The sequence below is a fragment of the Chanodichthys erythropterus genome, chromosome 17 (genome assembly GCF_024489055.1).
Source record: "Chanodichthys erythropterus isolate Z2021 chromosome 17, ASM2448905v1, whole genome shotgun sequence".
Lineage (NCBI taxonomy): Eukaryota > Metazoa > Chordata > Actinopteri > Cypriniformes > Xenocyprididae > Chanodichthys > Chanodichthys erythropterus.
Genome location: NC_090237.1, coordinates 4,881,110 through 4,902,690, shown reverse-complemented (window position 1 = coordinate 4,902,690; position 21,581 = coordinate 4,881,110). Strand labels below are relative to the sequence as shown.

The 21,581-nt window shown below is 36.4% G+C and overlaps 1 protein-coding gene across 1 annotated transcript in view; it reads left to right on the top strand.

Annotated features, from left to right (window-relative positions):
* The window catches only part of LOC137005207 (scavenger receptor cysteine-rich type 1 protein M130-like), a 62,691-nt gene extending 45,856 nt beyond the window's left edge, over window positions 1–16,835 (top strand). The window contains exons 14-19 of the mRNA XM_067366022.1: window positions 12,003–12,317; window positions 12,576–12,881; window positions 13,015–13,302; window positions 14,221–14,538; window positions 15,140–15,460; window positions 16,454–16,835. Coding sequence (XP_067222123.1) covers window positions 12,003–12,317; window positions 12,576–12,881; window positions 13,015–13,302; window positions 14,221–14,538; window positions 15,140–15,460; window positions 16,454–16,506 — 1,601 coding nt within the window. The 3' untranslated portion in view covers window positions 16,507–16,835. The remainder of the gene's footprint in view (window positions 1–12,002; window positions 12,318–12,575; window positions 12,882–13,014; window positions 13,303–14,220; window positions 14,539–15,139; window positions 15,461–16,453) is intronic.
* Window positions 16,836–21,581: the final 4,746 nt, after the last annotated feature.

Here is a 21,581-nt window from a genome sequence, read left to right as displayed (position 1 = left end):
AAAGGGTCAGTTTACCAAAAATTTTAAATTCTGTCATTTATTTCTCACCCTCACATTCCACACCCATAAGAACTTCGTTCATCTTTGGAACACATATTAAGTTATTTTTGACATGAGAGTACAGTGGTTCAACTTTAATGTTATGAAGCAACAAGAATGCTTAAAGTTATGCATATTTGGCGTGCTGTCTGGGGAGAGGGCTCCAAGCTCAGAATTTTGGCCCAAACCCAGAGTTTTCCCCCGGTGTGGTAAAAGTAGATAGAACTATAAGTGAGGAGATGGTGTGGAGGAGGGATGCTGATAAACTCTCAGATGAACAGAAGTCAGTCTGCTGAATTTATACCTTTTGACATTGACTGAGTTGATTTAACTGAATGCTCTCCACTTGTGCTAATTAGGTTAATTATCTGATCTTGCTCCTCCTGAATTTTGTTAATAAAACATCATATGGTAAAACAAACTTGACTTGCTGTCGTCAAACGAGGCTTGGCTCGAGCTCTGAGTTAAATCCACAAAAAAATATATTTACAAGGACAGCAACCTGAGCAGTCAACTAAGAGTAGTTCAACAATATAAATACAGAGGGCTTAAAGGATTTAATTAGTGATGGCGAGATGAAGCCTCATGAAGCATTGAAGCTTTTCAGCCAAGTGGTTCACAAAAGGGTTCATTTCTCGAGGCTTCATGTGCTCACAATACCACCTGGTGGTCAAACAGTGTAAAACAAGCAGATACATTACAGATGACCTGATGTGATCTGTGATACACTTTTTGTGCCAGTTAAGGCTTAGAAATAACAGTGAAGAAAAAAATCAATTTACACATAGACTAATATATTTATTTGAATATAATGTGTATTTTCTGGTTGTACATAATGATTGTATAACAGAACTGTGTAATAAACGTATTGGCTTTAAATTAATGGGGCTATTAAATGTGTGTAATAAATACTTTGGTCATTATATGCAGGAGGGGCGATATTATTATTCTAAAACTACACAATCTGTGGTGATCTCATGGGATTATACTGTATATCTTTCAAAATATCGCGCCAAGATTTGCACCGCATCCAGTCGAACCATTCGAACCAGTCAGGCAAAAGCGAGGCTTCGAACGTCATCAATGACGTCACTGATCTAAAACGATACAAGCTTCGATACGCGCTTCACTGAAAGCTTCCAGAATTTCTCGACACGCGCTCCGAAGCCTCGGCACAGACCGTAACATACTAGATTTAATCCCTAAGGCAGCTTGTGTGGTGAATTTCCTGTGGGAGCTTTAAGAGAAAATGAAATGCTCCTGTAGGAACAGAGAGAGAAATCACAGCTGAGGGAGTGAAGGGATACTTTTCTGTCCCTACAGAAACTGCTTTGAGAGTGGAAGCTGAAATCACTGCTGCGGCAGTGGGGAATAAAGTTTTTTTGGTCTGAAGGGTGTTGCGAGATCAGTGGTCACTGCTGCGGCAGTAGGCAAGGCAATTTTATTTGAATAGCACATTTCATACACAATGGTAATTCAAAGTGCTTTACATAAAGAAGAAGAATAAAAATAGAACATAAGAAATTGAAATAACAGTAAAAACAGAGAATTTTGTTATCTGGATGGAAGAGCTAGGAAGTTTCAGGGAGTTTTTTGTTGTTGTTGTTGTTGTCCGTCAGAGCGGATCTAAATGGATCTTCTCACACGACAGGACCACTGTCTAGCTCTACCTGTTAAGGTACTTCGAACTGATGAACAAAGTTTCAATCTCCCCTTTTGCCAAGACACCTCAAACTGCGCCACACAGCCCCATTCCCTCTTCCGGAGATATCTTATCTATGCAACGTAGTTCAGATTTCCCCTTTGGAAATTTCCCCTTTGGAAAGGGTCCTGACTGTAATCCAGAGATGTCTTAACCATGCACCACAGGATTCGTTTGACCAAGTTTCATCAACTTAATGAGGTGTTGGTCATGAATCGTCTTGTTCCAACAGATATTCCTGTTTCACAAAATTTTCATCTTCATGACAAAACTTGGTTAAACGAATCCTGTGTTTTTTCTGCTGAGCGCAAGGAAGATTTTTTACCGTTTTAATATAACTTTCAACAGAAGTTTCAGGAACTTGCGGAGTAGCCATTCTAGATTTGCAGACTGTTTCCTAAAGCTTATTCAGTAGGTAGGGCCTGTAGGCTTTAACTAGAGAGAATGTGAACACCCTCTGTGTCTAACCGCTGGTGGGTAAAACGTCTATATATGGCGTTTGAAGTCATTTAAATGTTTTACAGGCTACGATGTTTCAAAGATCTTTGCTCCTCATTCTGTACGGTAAAATATAATACAGTGGGCTACATAAAATGAGTAAGAGTGTGGTTACACCACCTTTCTATTAAATCAATTAAATGGTACGAAAAAAGAGATGCAGAGAACAGCGAGAGTGCAATTTCAACATCGCATTACACCTAAATGTGTAGAAAACACAGATTTTCGGACAAGATGGAATGGGTGAAACGGTAATGGGTAAAACGGTAATGGAAAACAAATAGGTTTAAAAATTACAAGTACAGACAAAAAGAATGTACATGTTAAAACACTGTGTTTAAAAAAAAAGTGAATAAAATGGGGAAGAAGCATAAAATTTATGAGGACAAGAATGGTAGCGCCCCTAAACATGCGGATAAAGTCAAGATATCTAACTATTGCGAGTTGGGTATTTGAGATATCCATACCTGGGGTCAGTCTGCTTTGTGAAAGAGTTAGAGTCATGTATGTATGTTGTTAGGCTTTGTTTTAGTTATTCATAGCTGATATTTGTATGGTTACAGTTATTTCAATGTATTTACAAATACAGTTACAGAGCTTGTCTTAATGACGCTGAAACTTTTTATTAACGACAGAGGACGTCTTGAGTCCTAATCATCTCTTGCTCTCTCTCCTACAGACACCCAACTGTACCTAGGGCCTGTAACACTATCATAGTTATTTATGAATATATATATATATATATATAAGATATTTTGTCTGACCTCTTTGTAAATGAAAACAAGTAATATTTAAGCAGGAGCATACAGCTATGGAAAAAATTAAGAGACCACTTAACATTGATTTCTGAACTTGGAGTGGTCTCTTAATTTTTTCCATAGCTGTATATTAAAAATTAAGAGATGTTAAACAATTTTGATCGTAAACAGGCCTGAATCAACTAACCTTTCACTTAAAATAACTAATCAAGTTACTTTTTATTGAAGTCTTGTTTAGAGTACAGAGGCAATATTTTTTCACAGCTGTAACATGCTGTAACTAAGTGACAGCAAGACTTGTTTAAAGTTTAAAATGATGTGTCCTTTGACCACAGACAGACCAGAAAGATGAGATCAGAACATCAAAAAGAACGTCAGTACTACATCTCTCATGTTTTCGTTCATTTTCATAAATACAAGCTGTAAACTCAAAAAATGAATTGTTGGATTTACTTTAAATAAGTGATTAAATAAGTGTCAAGTGGTTCCACGCAACAATATTGAGTAATTTGTACAAAAACTATTTAGTTGAACGAACAAAAGAAATTCAAATAAAGCTGACAAAATTTCTTTGAGTAAATACAAATCATTTGAATGTCACTGTTACATAATATTTATATGTGCAGTTTACTTAATAATGTTATGTTGATTACGTAATGTGAACACATTTTTTTTTTTTTTGAATAATCATTTAAATAAAAAGGATACAACATATCATAATGCAGCCCCTCACCCCAAAATGCACTCAAAAAATAACTCATTGAACAAACTCAACTGAATTTCATCCTATAATCATGCTTATATGAGCGCTCACAACCTTAACACAGGTGACACTCTTCTGCATGATGGTAACCACAAAATTCAAAAACATTACAGAAACTACTCTAAATGTCCAACATAACTGAACATTAAACACTAAAATAAACTAACAACATCTTTCCCTTTACTGAAAAACACATAAAATAACACTTTAAACCCTAAATTTACTCTCCTAATGCAGTCCCTTGCAAAGCATGCTGGGAACTACGAATCCACTGCACAGTTAGTTATGTCAACAATAATGTGTGCGTTTCACACATCAATGTTAAGTTGACTGAACAAACACTTACTAAGTAAAGCTGACAATACTCAATTTTAGTAGAAACAACGCAGTTAAATTACGTTCATGTAGTTACATGAGTTTTTTTAAGTAATGTGAACAAGGGTGGTTTGAGTGAAACAGTGAAAGTTCATTTTTGACCAAACTCAAGAGAGTAGTCTTCATCTAAAACTGTATTTTAATAAAATTAATAAATGATAAATTAACAAAAATTGGAAGCAGGGTGATCGACTGAGAGTGGGAAAAAATGGCATTTACAATCTTTTGCAATAGATCAGAAGAGAGCTTTTCTGTATTATGTTTACATTATAGCTAAATGTATCTTATATGTCGTACACACATGGTAAATTATATAATACCTGTATAATGATTGTTTGAATTTCTTCAACAGTGTGGCATAGACTCTAACACAACTGTACTATAATATGTACACGCATTCTTTAACGTCATGCTGGGATGTTGAAAGAAATGATTTGTTAAACACTTTAAACAGAATTGGTTTTGTCAAAAGTTCAGTCATACATCTAAAAGATGCTTAAATGAATGGTCTGTGTTCATCACACATGTGACGAATTGCAAAAACTTACACTGACAGCGGCCCGAGAGGAGTATTCGGCTAAAAACATATACAGACCGACAGATAAAATGCTATCAGCGATCTTGTTAGTCTTTATAATGTGACTAAAACCAGTGAAGGGGGTACAAATGCCTATCACAAAAAATCAAGAGTGGACTTTTGCATGCAGTATGACACTTTTCTTACATGATGCTGATGCTTTCTTAGTTACTAGGATTTAGATGTGTGAATTTATTGTGTTCACTTAATTTGTACAAAGATCATGTTTGAGATGTATCTATAACTTTACTACAGTGTGTAACTTTGTTTACCCATCTCAAACTGGATGAAATCATGGCTTTCAGCGCAATGGTTAGATATGTCTCAGTTATCGTTTGAATAAAAAATGATAATCTAAAAAAATTGTTATAAACAGTTGAGACACGCTTGTACACTGGTACAACTATGTAATGGCATGTTGTGTGCCAAAATCTGGATTCTGATCTAAAGCATTATTAAAACCATCATGGTGTGGACCCTTGATACTAAGGTACAAATATTGTATAATGCATGTTGAATATGACCAAAACTTTTAAATAAGGCCTGTTCAAACACCACTGGGGAAAATCATTTTTGTCTAATAGTCTGTCAAAAGAAAAACATTGTGTTATCTGGTTTAGTTGTATTTAAAAACAAACAAACAAAAACATATTTCTTAAAAACATTGTGTCAAAAGAATTTGGTAACATGATTCTCTTGTTTCATCATGTATTAACTTCATATTTAACAGGCTGATAATGGTAGCATGAACCTAGAAATAACAACCGTGAATTTTATAATGCAAAAATTGTGTCAGAACACATGGTATGAAGATACGCTTGCTTTTAACTTTTTATTAAAACTTTAAAACAATATTATCTTTTTTTTTTTTTTTTTTTTTTATAAATGTAATTCAGTATTTGATTTTTGGTAAAACTATCTTACATATCTTACGTAGTAATGTGTCATTGTCATGGGCCTTTGTCTATCCTTAATGGTTTCATTGTGTGAGGAACTGTTTGGAATAAAGTAATCTATTTGTTAAAAACATTGCCGCAAACATATTTGTTAGCAGTATTCTTTTTGTTTACTTTATATTTATTAGGAATTGAAGGTATAGAAATAAGTAAATCATATAGATCTATGAGACATGCGTCACCTTAAAAAAAATTACGTTTACATGTGAGTTTTTTTAAACATAAACAAATATTTTCAAGCACCGAGTCTGATGTGCACACGGTCATGTAGGGGATTTGGCCTGATCTTTGGTTTTTAAGCACAATTAAATATTCTCATGAGACCCACTGATCCTGATGTCTCTGAAAGACCTCAGATGTGTAGATTCACTCGATTAAAAATGCTGTTTTGAAATTAACACAGTTGAAATAAATGACTACCAGTAGGGTGTTTAACACCCATGCAAAATTGTTGGGGGACAAAGGGGCATGTGTCCTGCTAGTGTCATCTCCCCCCCAAAGGATGCTTAAGGGGCAACAGACAGGCTCAGCACAGAGAAGTGATTGATCTGTAAATAATCTCATCAGCCTATATCCTGAGGCCATCATTAAAGGAACACTCCACTTTTTTTGAAAATAGGCTAATTTTCCAACTCCCCTAGAGTTAAACAGTTGAGTTTTACCGTTTTCGAATCCATTCAGCTGATCTCCGGTTCTGGCGGTACCACTTTTAGCATAGCTTAGCATAGTTCATTGAATCTGATTAGACCGTTAGCATCGCGCTTACAATGACCAAAGAGTTTTGATATTTTTCCTATTTAAAACTCGACTCTTCTGTAGTTACATCATGTACTAAGACCGACAGAAAATAAAAAGTTGAGATTTTCTAAGCTGATATGGAACTATACTCTCATTCAGGCGTAATAATCAAGGAACTTTGCTGCCGTATCATGGCTGCAGCAGGCGCAATGATATTACGCAGCGCCCGTGAGCCCCTGCTTACACAGGGAACGTGCCTTGCAACCATGGAGACGTTTGTGAGAGACGCTGCGTAATTTCATTGCGCCTGCTGCAGCCATGATACGGCAGCAAAGTTCCTTGATTATTACGCTGGAATGAGAGTATAGTTCCTAGCCATATCAGCCTAGAAAATCTCAACTTTTCATTTTTCCGTCGGTCTTAGTACACGATGTAACTACAGAACAGTCAAGTTTTAAATAGGAAAAATATCAAAACTCTTTAGTCATTTTTAAGCGCGATGCTAACGGTCTAATCAGATTCAATGAACTATGCTAAGCTATGCTAAAAGTGGTACCGCCAGAACCGGAGATCGGCTGAATGGATTCGAAAACGGTAAAACTCGACTGTTTAACTCTAGGGGAGTTGGAAAATGAGCCTATTTTCAAAAAAAGTGGAGTGTTCCTTTAATGATTGTTGAGGGTCCCTCTCTGAAAATGCATAGTGATTTTCTTAAAGATGCAACTTAAACTAAATAAGAGCAAAGCTGAGTCCTCGTTTTTACAGGGACGTGTTAGTTGCATCTGCGAGTCGTCAAACACACAGATACCTTCATGTTTGGATTTTATTTATTTATTTTTTATTTTTTAAATCAAAGCAAATTAAATATTTCTAGTTAACATAGTGTTTTTAACATGCTGTTTTCTCAAAAACGTAACCCTAACCCTTCTGCTTGAATCTTTGAGAAATAAGATCTATATGACTATGTACAGGTTTTTGAACAGATGTTGTTTAATAAAAAGTATACTTTAGGCTAAATTTAAGCAAAATCATTTCTACCATTGGCATCAGATGTTATCCTGATACTGTAGAAAAATAATATTTTTTTATTATTATTTATTTATTTATTATTAAATCTTTAAAGATTTAATTTAAACAGTATTTTAATTTTAAAAGAATCTTTTTTTAAACTTTTGAGATTGTGCTTTGAAATAAATTTAGCACAAAAACATTCACTCTGGAATGAGTTAGCTGTCTTAACACACACTGTGACAGAGCCTCATCTGTCTGACTCCACCCTCCCATCTCTCATTCACACTTTGTACCTGGGAGGATCTGGGGCTGTTTAATGAATGATTTTATTTTATTAATGCTTTTTGTTTTATTTTTACTTTTTTGTCATTGCAAAATTAACTTCTTGTGAACTACTAAAAGTGAACTACTTCTTCAGCTCTCTGAGAATGTAAGTTTTTTTTTAAAAATATATATTTATTTTTAATTTATATTTTCATTTAGCCTATATTTCAATTGTTTAAATATTTTTTTTAGCAACATATTTGATATTTATATTAAGAATCATTTAATTTTAAAATAGAGACAAGTTCCTTTTATAGAACTAACCCGAGGCGTCACAGGGTCTGAATGAAAACATTGTTTCTCTCTGAAAATGCCTGGTGATTTTCATATTGAATTATTGAAAATGTTACACAATGTGAGAGATGGCTTGTGAGACCCATACATTTTTACACATACAAGATTTAATTTGAACAATTGTTTCATTTTAAAAGATGAAATTTCAACTTTTACATTTATGCTTTAAAATTAAAAAGTTAGCTTGAACAAAATATTGTTTCATGAACCCCCACTGACCAGTGCTCTCCCCCCTCTGTCTCTGACACTATCAGGCATTGTTGCAAGTCACTTGGAGAGACAATGAGAAAACCATTTAGTGTTAAGGACATCAAGAAGGAACACGTTTCCCTACTCACTAAAAACTGTAAGATATTTTTATTTTCATTTATTTGAATTTGAATTTAATTTAATTTTATTATAAACTATAATAATCAGTCTCAGTAAATTTAGTAAGTGTTTTTATTATTCAGTCTGCTAGAAACTTTGATACAAATGTTTTTCACTTTTGAGTCTTATGCAAGGCTCTGTGTGTCTGTGCGTGTGTGTGCGTGAGAGAGAGAGAGAGAGAGAGAGAGATTTAGATTTCATTATAAACTAAAAGCAAAATGTTTTTTTTTTTTTTAGATTTTTTTAATTAACTACAAAAATGTACCCCCATTTACAAAACACCTTTTAAAATTATACTAAATGATATTTTTGAAAATTTAAAGATGAAAACGTTTACTACGGTACATGAAGACAGATTATACAGAAAAATAAATAAGTTTATGTAGACCCTACATAAACCATGGAAACCCCAACATGTCTGGACATGTCTACACATAAATTTCCTTTTGCGTCGGCCTTGTTAAAATGAATATACCTTTACTTATATGTCCACATTTTGGGTGTTTTAGATTTCAAGCTAAAAGCAATTGTTAACCCAACATCATTGCTGGAGGAATGATGTGTGGAATGATGAATGGAAAACATTTTCCATGTTTTAATTCAACTATAATAAACAGTCTCATTAAATTTAGTAAAAAAAAAAATTCTTATTACAATCTTGTTATAATCTTTTGGAGATATGAATTTTTCAAAGGTCAACCTTGCGGGAGGGGGAAATATCCCGAGGGCTAATATCATAATTCATAAGGTCATAAAGGTCAAATGTCAGGTCAAAGGTCAGGTCAGAAGTCATCAATCAAACTTTTTGACGTTTCGTGTAGGGTTATCACTACTATCATTTAAAAATTTGCAAACTAGCAGCTCCAGTACTAGTAATGAAAAAATTATCTTGAGTACTGTCATGAAAACCAGCATGTATAAACCTTAATTATACAATTTAATAAGAAAGTTAAAACAAATTAATACCTGTATGATACACTGTTGGGAAGTGGATGGATGATTCAACTGTGTGCGCCATCATTGCCCCTATACCTTTAAATAGGGCACTATTTGAGGGAACAGCCATTTGTAGTGGTGTACGAAACCATAGTAAACGTTGTTGAGTGCTCATTCAATCCCACAATGCACCGCAGTAACGAGTGTACAACCAGTGGAGAATACCCTAAAAGTCAGCAGAGCATATTTTTTTCAGTGCCCATGTTAACAGATGAGAGCATTCACACCGCACACAGAGGTATAATTTCATATAAATATAATTTCATGAAAGCACGACATAGTGAAGCACCAACTCTTGTAACTGCAAATACTAATTTGTGGGAAATACTCCTGCAGGTGCGTCACATAAAGCAATCACAACCATACTGTCAGAATTTTAATTTAATTTAATTTTATTTATTTAACCAACAAGCAAAGCACAAAGATAAAACAGCATCACATCCGGCGCACTCTGTCTGAATTCACTCATTAGGCTTGCTCGAGATGAGCAAATTCTGCGCAGAACCGATCACCGCGGTGATAACTGCGAGATAAAAATGTGTCCAAGGATGGGCCGCCTTGCTCTGATGTCATGCCGACATGTGTCAAAAAAGTCTTGCGAGGGCGAGGTGACCTCATCAGATTCTGCAGTTGAGTGCAGTTGCTCTCCACCGACTGCGCTGACCAAAAGCACGATGGAAAACGACTTGATGACGACACAGCTTAATGCTTATTGATTTAAACAACCGTGATGTATTGATCTCTTTTAAAATGTTTGATTTTAAAACTCTAATACCATGTTTTTACCATGTGTGAAAATAATGTGCAAATATTCCCAAACTCTCTGACACTGCGATCTCTCTATGGGTTATGTGATTGTTGTCATTTATAAAAAAATATATATAAAAACATGTTTATAATTAAAGTTAAAATGAGTGACACATCTTTTGAATGGAAATAAATAACTTTGCGTGTATTGTTCATTATGTTTATTTTCATAGACTAATCAGCATATGACATCAAAGTACCGCAAGAGCGATTGGATAGCATACGGCTCTTGCTTTTGCATCACTCTCACTGTACTTTGATGCCATATTCTGATCAGTCTGCACAGCGAGACACAAGCCTATTCTCTAGCTGTTGAATGTACATCAGTTGTACACTCTTTATTGCGATGCATTGTGGGAATGAATGAGTGCACTCAGTAACATCCACTATGGTTTCGGACACCACTAAAAACGGTTGTCCCCTCAAATAGTGCCCTATTTAAGGGTGTGGGGGGTGATTTCGGACACAGCCTCTGTGTTTCTCACCACCTTCTGCCTGAGTTACCCTGCGTTCCATTCAGAAGGGCTCATCCCTATGCCTTAATCCCTTTAAAGGAGTGAGAGCTTCGGAGCGATGAAGGGTGTAAGGGTCAAAAATACTCCTTTTTTGGAACACACTTCTGCATCATCTTAACGAGACAGTCAAGGAGGATAGAAAGCTGCACCCTTTGTTTAACGTTAGCTTATTTAATTGTGGTTTATTGCACCATAATATATATTGTGTCTATGTATTTGAAACATTTGAATAGACTAATAAAGGGAGCTGTAAAGTATTTTTGTTGAAGTACAATGTCGTTTTGACCATAATAATGTACCAAATCTAACTCGTATAAATATTACAGTAGTATAGAAAAATACTATACATACATTTATTGATAAAATTGAAAAAAACATTCTGTGATGACAAACAACTTCCCTGTGCAAAGGATCACTAGGGCCAGAAGTGTCCATCAGTTGTACCCTTCGAAATCTTTCATTCTGAAGGGCCCTTTGAAGTGGCCAGTTTTGAGCACTTCGGTTTGGAACAACCCTTCAATATGGTGGCCATGATTGTTTTCACTCCGAAGTGCCCTTCCCGTTTGGAACACACCGTTAGTCATTTGTTGTCTAGGTTACTCATTATGTTCAGCTGTGCACTCATTATCACTTGTACCAAAGAATATACACTAACAAGAAGCGACAGTCAATAAGTACGTTCCATTGAAACACCGGCGCCCAGCAGCGGCCCTGTGTTTCCACCATTTTGGGATGTATAATAAATTATGCGATAACGGACACAGCAATGCATCATGTGTTATAAGATCGTAATGTTTGTAGCGTGATCCATTAAAACGTATAATATATATTTCAATTCAGACCTAAATATTATTACTATTACTCTCCACTAAGTCTAAAATATATTGTCCGCTGCAAACATGAAGATCTTAAATTTATTAATTATTAAATGTGTAATGTTGCATAAATTGGATATACTCAATAAAGTAGGCTAACTATGTTGCCTCAGATGAATGGTTGGATTCCACAACTGGTAAAACAAAACATATATAAGACAATACAACATTTACTGTAGGAGCCATACAATTTACTGGAGACTTAATCTGCCTTCATCATGTTATCTACACTGCCTGAGCATTGTGACACCCATGGTGTTTAGTCCCAAATAATAATTATATTTTAAAAAAGCAGAGGGGTTTGGTGCTTGGCTCCTAATAGTGACTCTCAGTTTTAGCTAGTTTGCAAGTTTAGCATGTTGTTAGATGTGAGTTGATTCATAATATAGTTATTTTATTTTTTAGGTGAATATACTATCAGACTGGTGAATGGTAGTACTAACTGCTCTGGGAGAGTTGAGATCCTTTATGATGACCAGTGGGGGACAGTGTGTGATGATGACTGGGACATTGAAGATGCTGAGGTGGTGTGCAGACAGTTGGGATGTGGACGAGCTGTTAGTGCACACTCTGAGGCTTATTTTGGCCAGGGAAGTGATCCGATCTGGTTGGATTATCTGCAATGTTCAGGAAGTGAATCATCCCTCACACAGTGCTCACATTCTTTGGAAAACCATAACTGTGGTCATGAAGAAGATGCAGGTGTCGTCTGCTTAAAAGGTAAAATTATATGTTTTCCCCAGATCCAAGATGCCATTGTATATTTACTGTTTTGCATGTGATGAAAAGAGTACAATAGTGATTGAAAACAACATAAACCTATGGTGTTTAGTCCTAAATAATAATTATATTTTAAAAAAGCAGAGGGGCTATGCACATTTGGTGTTTGGCTCCTAACAACGTCAAACACAAACAATACACACATACTTACAACATAGTTTTTAATCACATTGTACTTACATGTTTATATCTTACCAGACATAAGATTGGTCAGTGGGTCTGATTCGTGCTGTGGAAGAGTGGAGATCCTGCATAATGGCCAGTGGGGAACCGTGTGTGATAATGACTGGGACGTGAATGATGCTGCTGTGGTTTGCAGACAGTTAGAGTGTGGTTCAGCCATCAGTGCACCTAAAAGTGCCGCCTTTGGTCAAGGCAGTGGATCGATCTGGCTGGATGATGTTGGATGCTCGGGAGGTGAAGGAAACCTCACACAATGTTCACACAGAGGACTAGGAGCTCACAACTGTGGTCATGGTGAAGATGCTGCTGTTGTTTGTTCAGGTAAATCTTTTGCATCTTGACATTAGGGTTAGGGTTAGGTAGAAATGAGCAATAGAAATTACAATCAGCTTTATGTATTTAATGATTTTCATCTTAACATGTAATTTTAAATGGATGCCTTTTTTTTTAACAGGTGACCTGCGGCAGCCCACTCTTTCTGTGATCCCCACACATGCAGTTGTTTCTCCTGGAGAAAACATTCAGTTCAGATGCACAACACCTAAACCAAGATGCAATGCTGATGCTGAATTCCACCTCTTCATAAACGAATCATCTATATCCTCCCAGAAACATGTTTCTGATGTGACTTTCCACCTTGTCAATGTAAGCGTCTCACATCAGGGCAGCTACAGCTGTAATTACTCCTACCAAAACGGCACTGTAATATCACCTTGGAGTAACACTGTTAACATCACTGTAGGTGAGAGTTTAATCTTGTCTCATTGCCTACATAATATAAATGCTTTAGTTGCATGAAAGAAAATTCATTCTGTATTGATGTCTTATTTTTGTGTTTGTGCTGCAAATGTGTAAAATGACTGTGAATTTAAATTAAATCCCGAGAGGGTGCAGTTTTTGAAGCCTTTTTCATTTTATTTCATTTTTAATTTTTATTTGTAGCGCTTACACAGATATACATGGAAGTGTTTGAAAGCAGGTGTCTGTCAGTGGATATATCAGGGATCTGCTGATAGACGCCCACTTTCAAACGCTTCTGTGAGTATCTGTGTAAGGGCTTGGTGAAGAGCATCAAAGATGTCTAGCGCTGATCATTGTACAAAGACATATTTAAGCAATGCATCATGTGTTATAAGATCATTATGTTTGTAGCGTGATCCATTAAAACGTACAATATATGTTTCAATTCAGACCTAAATATTATTACTGTTACTCTCCACTAAGTCTAAAATATATTGTCCGCTGCAAACATGAAGATCTTAAATGTATTAATTATTAAATGTGTAATGTTGAATAAATTGGATATACTCAATAAAGTAGGCTAACTATGTTGCCTCAGATGAATGGTTGGATTCCACAACTGGTAAAACAAAACATATATAAGACAATACAACATTTAATGTGGGAGCCATACAATTTACTGGAGACTTAGTTTAAAAAAAGAGTCTATTTGAACTTAATCTGCCTTCATCATGTTATCTACACTGCCTGAGCAGCGTGACACCCATGGTGTTTAGTCCCAAATAATAATTATATTTTAAAAAAGCAGAGGGGTTTGGTGCTTGGCTCCTAATAGTGATTCTCAGTTTTAGCTAGTTTGCAAGTTTAGCATGCTGTTAGATGTGAGTTGATTCATAATATAGTTATTTTATTTTTTTAGGTGAATATACTATCAGACTGGTGAATGGTAGTAATAACTGCTCTGGGAGAGTTGAGATCCTTTATGATGACCAGTGGGGGACAGTGTGTGATGATGGCTGGGACATTGAAGATGCTGAGGTGGTGTGCAGACAGTTGGGATGTGGACGAGCTGTTAGTGCAAACTCTGAGGCTTATTTTGGCCAGGGAAGTGATCCGATCTGGTTGGATGATGTAGAATGTTCAGGAAGTGAATCGTCCCTCACACAGTGCTCACAGAATTCTTTGGGAAACCATAACTGTGGTCATCAAGAAGATGCAGGTGTCGTCTGCTTAAAGGGTAAAAAGCCATTTTTATTTGTTTACACAGATACACATGGAAGTGTTTGAAAGCAGGTGTCTATCAGTGGACATATCAGGGATCTGCTGATAGACGCCCTTTTTCAAACGCTCCTGTGAGTATCTGTGTAAGCGCTTGGTGAAGAGCATCAAAGATGTCTAGCACTGATCATTGTAGCCAATCACAGACATATCTGTGGAGCATGTGAACACAATGGCCAATCAGTGGTGTTTAAGAATCTGTTCACCCAAAAATAAAAATTCTGTCATTAATTCACAAATTGTCATACAAAGACATATTTCAAACCGTTCATGTGACTACAATGGTTCAACCTTAATGTTATGAAGCAATGAGAATACTTTTTGTAAAAAAAACAAAAAACAAAATAATGACTTTATTCAAATCATTATTTTACTTTGTTTTTTGGTGCACATAAAGTATTCTCAGGTGTGGAATGACATGACGGTAAGTAATTAATGACAGAAATTTCATTTTTGCGTGAACTAACCCTTTAACAGAACTGGTTTCATCACATTTTTAAAATTTCAGTACCAACTTGGTACCAAACACTAGTAACCATATAGATATTGTTGTTTTCTAGTGCACTTGCAGCAGCCCAGCATTCATTGCATTGCTCCTGATGGAAGGTTTGACGTGGAGCCTCAGGGGCCAGTGATCCCCTCGGGCCATAATTTCACTATCATCTGTTCCACTGAATCTCAGTATCCTGGAGGCTCCTTCCACCTGTTTAGGGAATCAAATATCACTAGGAGTCAGACAGCTGTCCGTCACTCTGCCTCCTTCTCCTTTCCTGAGGCTCATTGTTCACACGAGGGAAACTACAGCTGTGTTTATGAAGTCATTCTGTCCTCACGCACCTTCCGTTCATCTGCCTCTGAACCGCTGGTCATCACTGTCACAGGTACTGATGTCTTTTTTGTGTTTGTGCTGCTGATTTGCAAAATGGTCAACATGCAGAGACGCTGTGTTAGATGTGAAAGCAAAACCCCTTTATTAGCCATCCAAAAATGGATGAAATTAGGAATCAGTGGTTAAGATTTATTTATAATGCTGTTCCTAAGCAGTACAACCCAAAAGTTAGCTTGTGTACAGCCCAGCAGGGTCTGGCTGCAGACATGCACAGATGCACTTTCAGACATGCAGTGTTTACACGGATCGTGTACCTTCGGATAATTTGTTTTTTCGTTTTTGTCTTCTAAACAGAAAAGCAAAGAAAGCATTCATTTATCACATATTTGACCCTCCTCATAAGAATAAATAAACAAATCCCGAGTCGTTTTTTTTTTTTTTCATATTTTTATTTTTGTTTTAATCACACTTTGTTCTAATCCGCCAAATGGAAAAACAATAAAACCAAAATGGATAAACAGCTTGCATATTCGATCTCTACATGGGCGGGAATAAAATGGCCCTTTCTACTGATTGGTCAACCAAACATCAAGCCGCGCCTTCAGTTCTTCTTGGCTCCAGAATCAGCTCCGCGCAACAGAATATATACTATCTTATATCTATCCGATACATTTTGTACGGATTATTACAGAGTTTATAGCAACTACATTTAATCTCATTCTCATCAAACAGCCAGAGTAATAAATAGATTGACACAACCCATGCCAGGGCAGAGCTTTCTTCTGTAGGCTATTCATTAGCGTGCCGTGAAATACTAATTTATCGTATTCCTGGATTTATGAATGGAGTTGGAACAACATGGCAGATGTAGTACAGTCAAACATTTTGATTCTGCATCCTGTATTGGAGAAGACAGTAATGGGTTTTATTTGAGAGGAATAACTATCAGGACAAAGTAATAGATGATTTGTTCAGCTTTTTATCATTTGTGGTATTAACGTGTGTTTTCATTTTCATTTACATTATTTTTATTTACTCTCATTAGGTGGATGTCCTGACATAGAGACTGGAGAGTGGTGTGTGCAGGACAGGACTTAGGGGCCCCTGGGCTTGAGTTTATGTTTGGGTCCTTCCTACACAACAAATGACATCAACTAACATCAATATGGAGCACAAAATACACTAAATATGCTTTGAGGTTCCTAAAACAGTTAATGTGCTTAGCCATGCTTTAATATTCTATGCCTAGCTTAGCCAAAGTTTAGCAGTAATATTAAATAATCATTATAATATAATAAAATATATGATGTGCTTTCTCAGTTCAGAGATCTAAACCCTGAAATAACACTGAGCAATGAAGCCAGAGAACAGTATTTTAAAGTGTATTGCCATATCTGTGTCCTCTTCTGTCAGATTTCTTCATTTTAACCAATAAATTCGATCAGAATACAAAGACACTGTGTATGTTTGTTATTATTGTGTGGTTAGAAAAAACGTTACAACATATACAACACTTGGCTAAGTGCTAAAGTATGTGATTAACACCGTGAAACAGGAAGTTGTTGTAACTCAGGCATCCAATGTCCGATCTGCTCCAAACTTCACGTTTGATAATAATTCTAGCCTGAAGACATCTACATACCAATATTCAGTTATAGTCAAAGCGCCACCTGCTGGCAGCAGGAAGTGTGGCATGTCAAAATGACTTTGCTATATTTCTCCTTTATTTATCGGCTTAAAGGCAGGGTAGGTAAGAAATTTTGTTCCAAATTTGTTTAAACTTTCTATATACAGCTATGGAAAAAATTAAGAGACCACTTAACATTGATTTCTGAACTTGGAGTGGTCTCTTAATTGTTTCCATAGCTGTATATATCAATGCATAATTAAAATGTAAGTACGCTGATAAAAAGAGTATAAAAATCGAGTGACTCTAGACCGTTTAATCTGTATTAAACACAGCTCATTATTTCCATTCGGGACGAAACATAGGATTGGCTTAGGTGACTCTCACTCTCTCGCAACCATTGCAACCACCCTTTTGACACACATGACCTGCCCACTTGCGCGCGCACGTTTGATTTGGGGAATTCAAGAGGCATGGATCCTAGGAATACCAAAACAATGGCAGAGAAACAGCAAGCAAAATTCACAGTACCGGCCTATGCAGTTAGTGAAGGCAAACCAGGCAAAAAAATGAATACAGTAACAGTACAAGAAAAGGCAATGAACAAAAAGTCTTTGGATAAACAAAGAAATAAAACGCGAGTTAATATCGGCGTGGCTTTCCAGCGATGGCGAGAACTGAGGGAACTCAAGGGGCTGAAAAGTGACTCCTTGATGGCTTTATTTCTGCTGGACAGGTAAATCTTTCTTTTTGTATTTTGATCATACATATTTTTTTATTTTTTCATGAAGCATGTGTCATTAGCACATGTAGCTGCGTAATATAGCTAACATAACATTACTTAGCGAGCCGTTGTAGAGACGATAAATAATCTATAGGCCTAGCTAGTGTTAATTTCGTCACCTATTTTTAATTTAGTCATAGTCTTAGTCTTGTGCCAAATGTCCTTGTTAGTTTTAGTCATATTTAGTCATTCACATATCTTTTTTTGTTAGTCAAGTTTTAGTCGACTAAATGTCTCGTCATTTTAGTCTAGTTTTAGTCAAAAGAAAAACTTGACTAAGATACCTTGAGTTTAGTCGACTAAAAGTCTTTTAATTTTAGTCTAGTTTTAGTCAAAAAATTGTAGTCTGTTTTAAAAATAACACATTATTACTGAGATTATTACTGATAAACATTTCAGTAAAAAAAGTGTTTCACATATCTCAAACATTGGTTAAATGTCATAATTACCTGACAAAATACACTTGTTGAAAGATTTTTGTTGAATGCAAATGTTAAACGTGTCTGTTTTTCAATTTCTGATTTAGGAGACACATTCACAAATGATTAACCTGTTCTGAAGAGTATTTTATTTTAACCAACACAATTCAAAAGCCAGCATGTCGTCGTCGCTCGTCACTCGTGTTCGCTTTGGGTGTTGTGTGTTCAGCAGTTTGGTGTTGCAGCCACAGGCGTATGAGACCTGTAAAGCCTCGTTTACACTGCATGCGTGTGCGGCTCGTTACGGCTGCGACGCGGCTACCGGAGCTGATACACGGCCACTCTAGTCAATGCTTGTGTTTACACCAGCCGCGCCGCGGTGCATTTGAGAAGCTCAAATACAAAACAAAGTCAAAATAATCACCCTGTGTAAACTCCCGCTCATATTTTACATCACTAGAAACTGACGACAAGAGATTCGAAGTTAAAAACTTGAAATTTCTTTGTTTGAGTTGACATCGCGCAGAGGAAGGAACAACACCTTGCCGGAGCCGTAACGAGCCGCACATGCATGCAGTGTAAACGAGGCTTAACTTGAGCAACAGCGCGAAGCCGCAAACTCGTTCTGAATATTTTAAAGGCGTAACAGCTGATGAAAAAGCAGAGACGATTGTAGACGAAAATGAACAGAGATTTTATCTTAGTTTTTATTTTATACAAAACATATTTCGTCTCGTCTCGTCTGATGAAATTAACACTAGGCCTAGCTCAAGATGATAGCTATAGCGTTGAATTGTGCATAATTTTGCTTTAGATAACTAAATACATGTTTAACAGACAGTAGGCCTAACGTTACTCCGCATCTAGGAACTTTTCTTAGAACTATATTTACCCTCTGTCTAACTCTTTTACCATGTTCACCTGTAAGTTTACCTGCACGTTTTTTTCGCCTTTGTTTTGTTTTTATATTCTCTACCTATGTTTACTGATGTCTTTATCTTGTATCTGGGTGTGTCGTACACACTTTGTTGTATGTGTGTGTTATTATTTTGTGTCTGCAATGCAGTTGTGAGTTGATATTTGAGTGTATGTTACTCTGTTTATCTGTAGAACAACGTATATGTTATGAATCTTACACGAAATTCATCTTCATCACAGTGTAAATGATGGTAATGGAAAAACGTGTATCATGCAACCTGTTTTTAGCTTTGCCTTATAGATAACTAGCTCGTTAGCGAATCAAAAAATATATATTTTAAACTTTACCAATATCAATATCCTAGCTTGATAGTGAGTACTAAAATACATCTTGTTTGTTTATCTTCTTAATTATAAAGTTATTTTTATTACATGTGATTCTGACATGATGTCACTACATGCACTGTGCTCCTTCCTCTCCGCTCGTCTCAGGTAAATAATGCGTCTTCCAGCTCAGTGGTCGGAGTCGCGCGTTCATGCGTTTTGGGGGCGTGGCTTTGGAAGGAGCCCAGAAGGGAGGGGGTGGAGTGAATGGAAATAATGAGCTGCCTTTAAAACAGTCGTGAGAGGTCTACAGACACTCGATTTTTATACTTTCTTTTTCAGAGTACTTACATTTTAATTATGTATTGATATATATATATATATAAAGTTTAAACAAATTTGGAAAAAAAAGTTTTTTATACATTTTTTACCTACCCTGCCTTTAACTCTACGTGCGTTGTGCGTCTGCACGGCTCGTCAGCGCGGATGAATCTAATGTTTACTGTCAGTCACCGCACCGGTGTGGATACTGTACTTCAGAATCACAGATTCTACGTCTTACGGAAAGTATGACCAATATAAGAATTTTCACTGGAAAATATCATCTGAACAAAGTAACATGTCTGCCACCTTTGTTCTGACCAACTGAGGAAAAAAGCATAAGGCCTACAATAAATCATGCTGCCAATGATGATTAAATCTAACGATCGCTTAGCTCGGATCATGCCAAACCGTGCAAATTATTATTACTGTTATATTGCTCTCAAATTGTTAACATTAACAACATCAGCATTGCATGACTATGTGTATTTAGTGTGTATTTGCGTTACCTGTAGTTTTCAATTTCTGTAGCCACTCCAGTCCAAGTCTTTTGCTTTTTGACTACGGGTGAAACTCCAGTTGTCACTGATGATTGTCATTTGGACCTTTCTGGATTACAATCCACCATAAAAATGATAAGTTTAATTATTTCAGCTGCTGTGAGAAAAGGTTATAAATGTGCCGCTATCAGCAGCGTCCTCACGTGATAAAACTGACTAGCCTGGGGTGCGTTTCCCGTACAACGATGCAACTCGCTGGTTTAACTACCATAGTACCATGCATCTTTAAAGAAATCAACTAGCTAGTCACTACTGTTTCCCGAAACCGACCCTGCGTTCCAATGTCCATACTATCCATCCTAAATAGTATGTGAGATTAAAATAAGTGTGTCCCAAAGCATAGTATGTTTAAAAGAGTATGCCAAAAGTCCCCGGATGGTCTACTATTTCCGGTAGATTTTCGAAGTGTGGATCCGTGCACACTATAAAGGCTAATATTGCCCACAACCCATTGCGCATTGGACGAGGATTCAGTTCAGAACTACAAACACAAGTAAAAAGTGTTAAAAAACTACAAAACATGGCGGATACGCGCGATCGACGCTGAGAGATTTGAGTGACTAATAATCATTTTAACCTGATAGAAAATATATAATTAATGTTATATGTGTTATTTTTCATCTGCAAATACCAATGTGGACTTTTATAAAGATCCGAATGGCCATTAACTTTTAAATGCATCATTATGCATAAATATGAGGACAGTTCTCCACATGAAAGACCCGCGACTGCAGATCAACGTGCTGCATTTCTCTCCGATACGGTAGGAAATTAGCTAAATAAAATGTGGAGGATGTAAGATGATTGACAGGCCAGTTTACGGTGACAGGATGAGACAGAGAGAATTGACGCGATTGTATGACGTGATAGTATGTCCCAAAGCTTGTCTACTCTTTTGCTACACACTCAAAAGTAAGTACTTTTTGTTCACAGAAAGAGTACATACTTTTAGGGCGTAGTATAAGTAGGCGAATTGGAACGCAGCACATGGTACCTGTGTCGCAAAACCATGGTTTGAACCACCTTGGTTGGAGCTGTCGTTATGACGTTCTTCTTCTTCTTCTTCGATCTAATGGCGGACTGGTGCTATGAACACATATCGCCACCTGCTGTAAATTTGGTTCTTTTCTCTTTTCGACTGCGCTTTCTTAGTGACGATGTGGAGTAATTACGTTAACAACTCAACATTCATTCTTTGCACAATAAAATATAAACATATA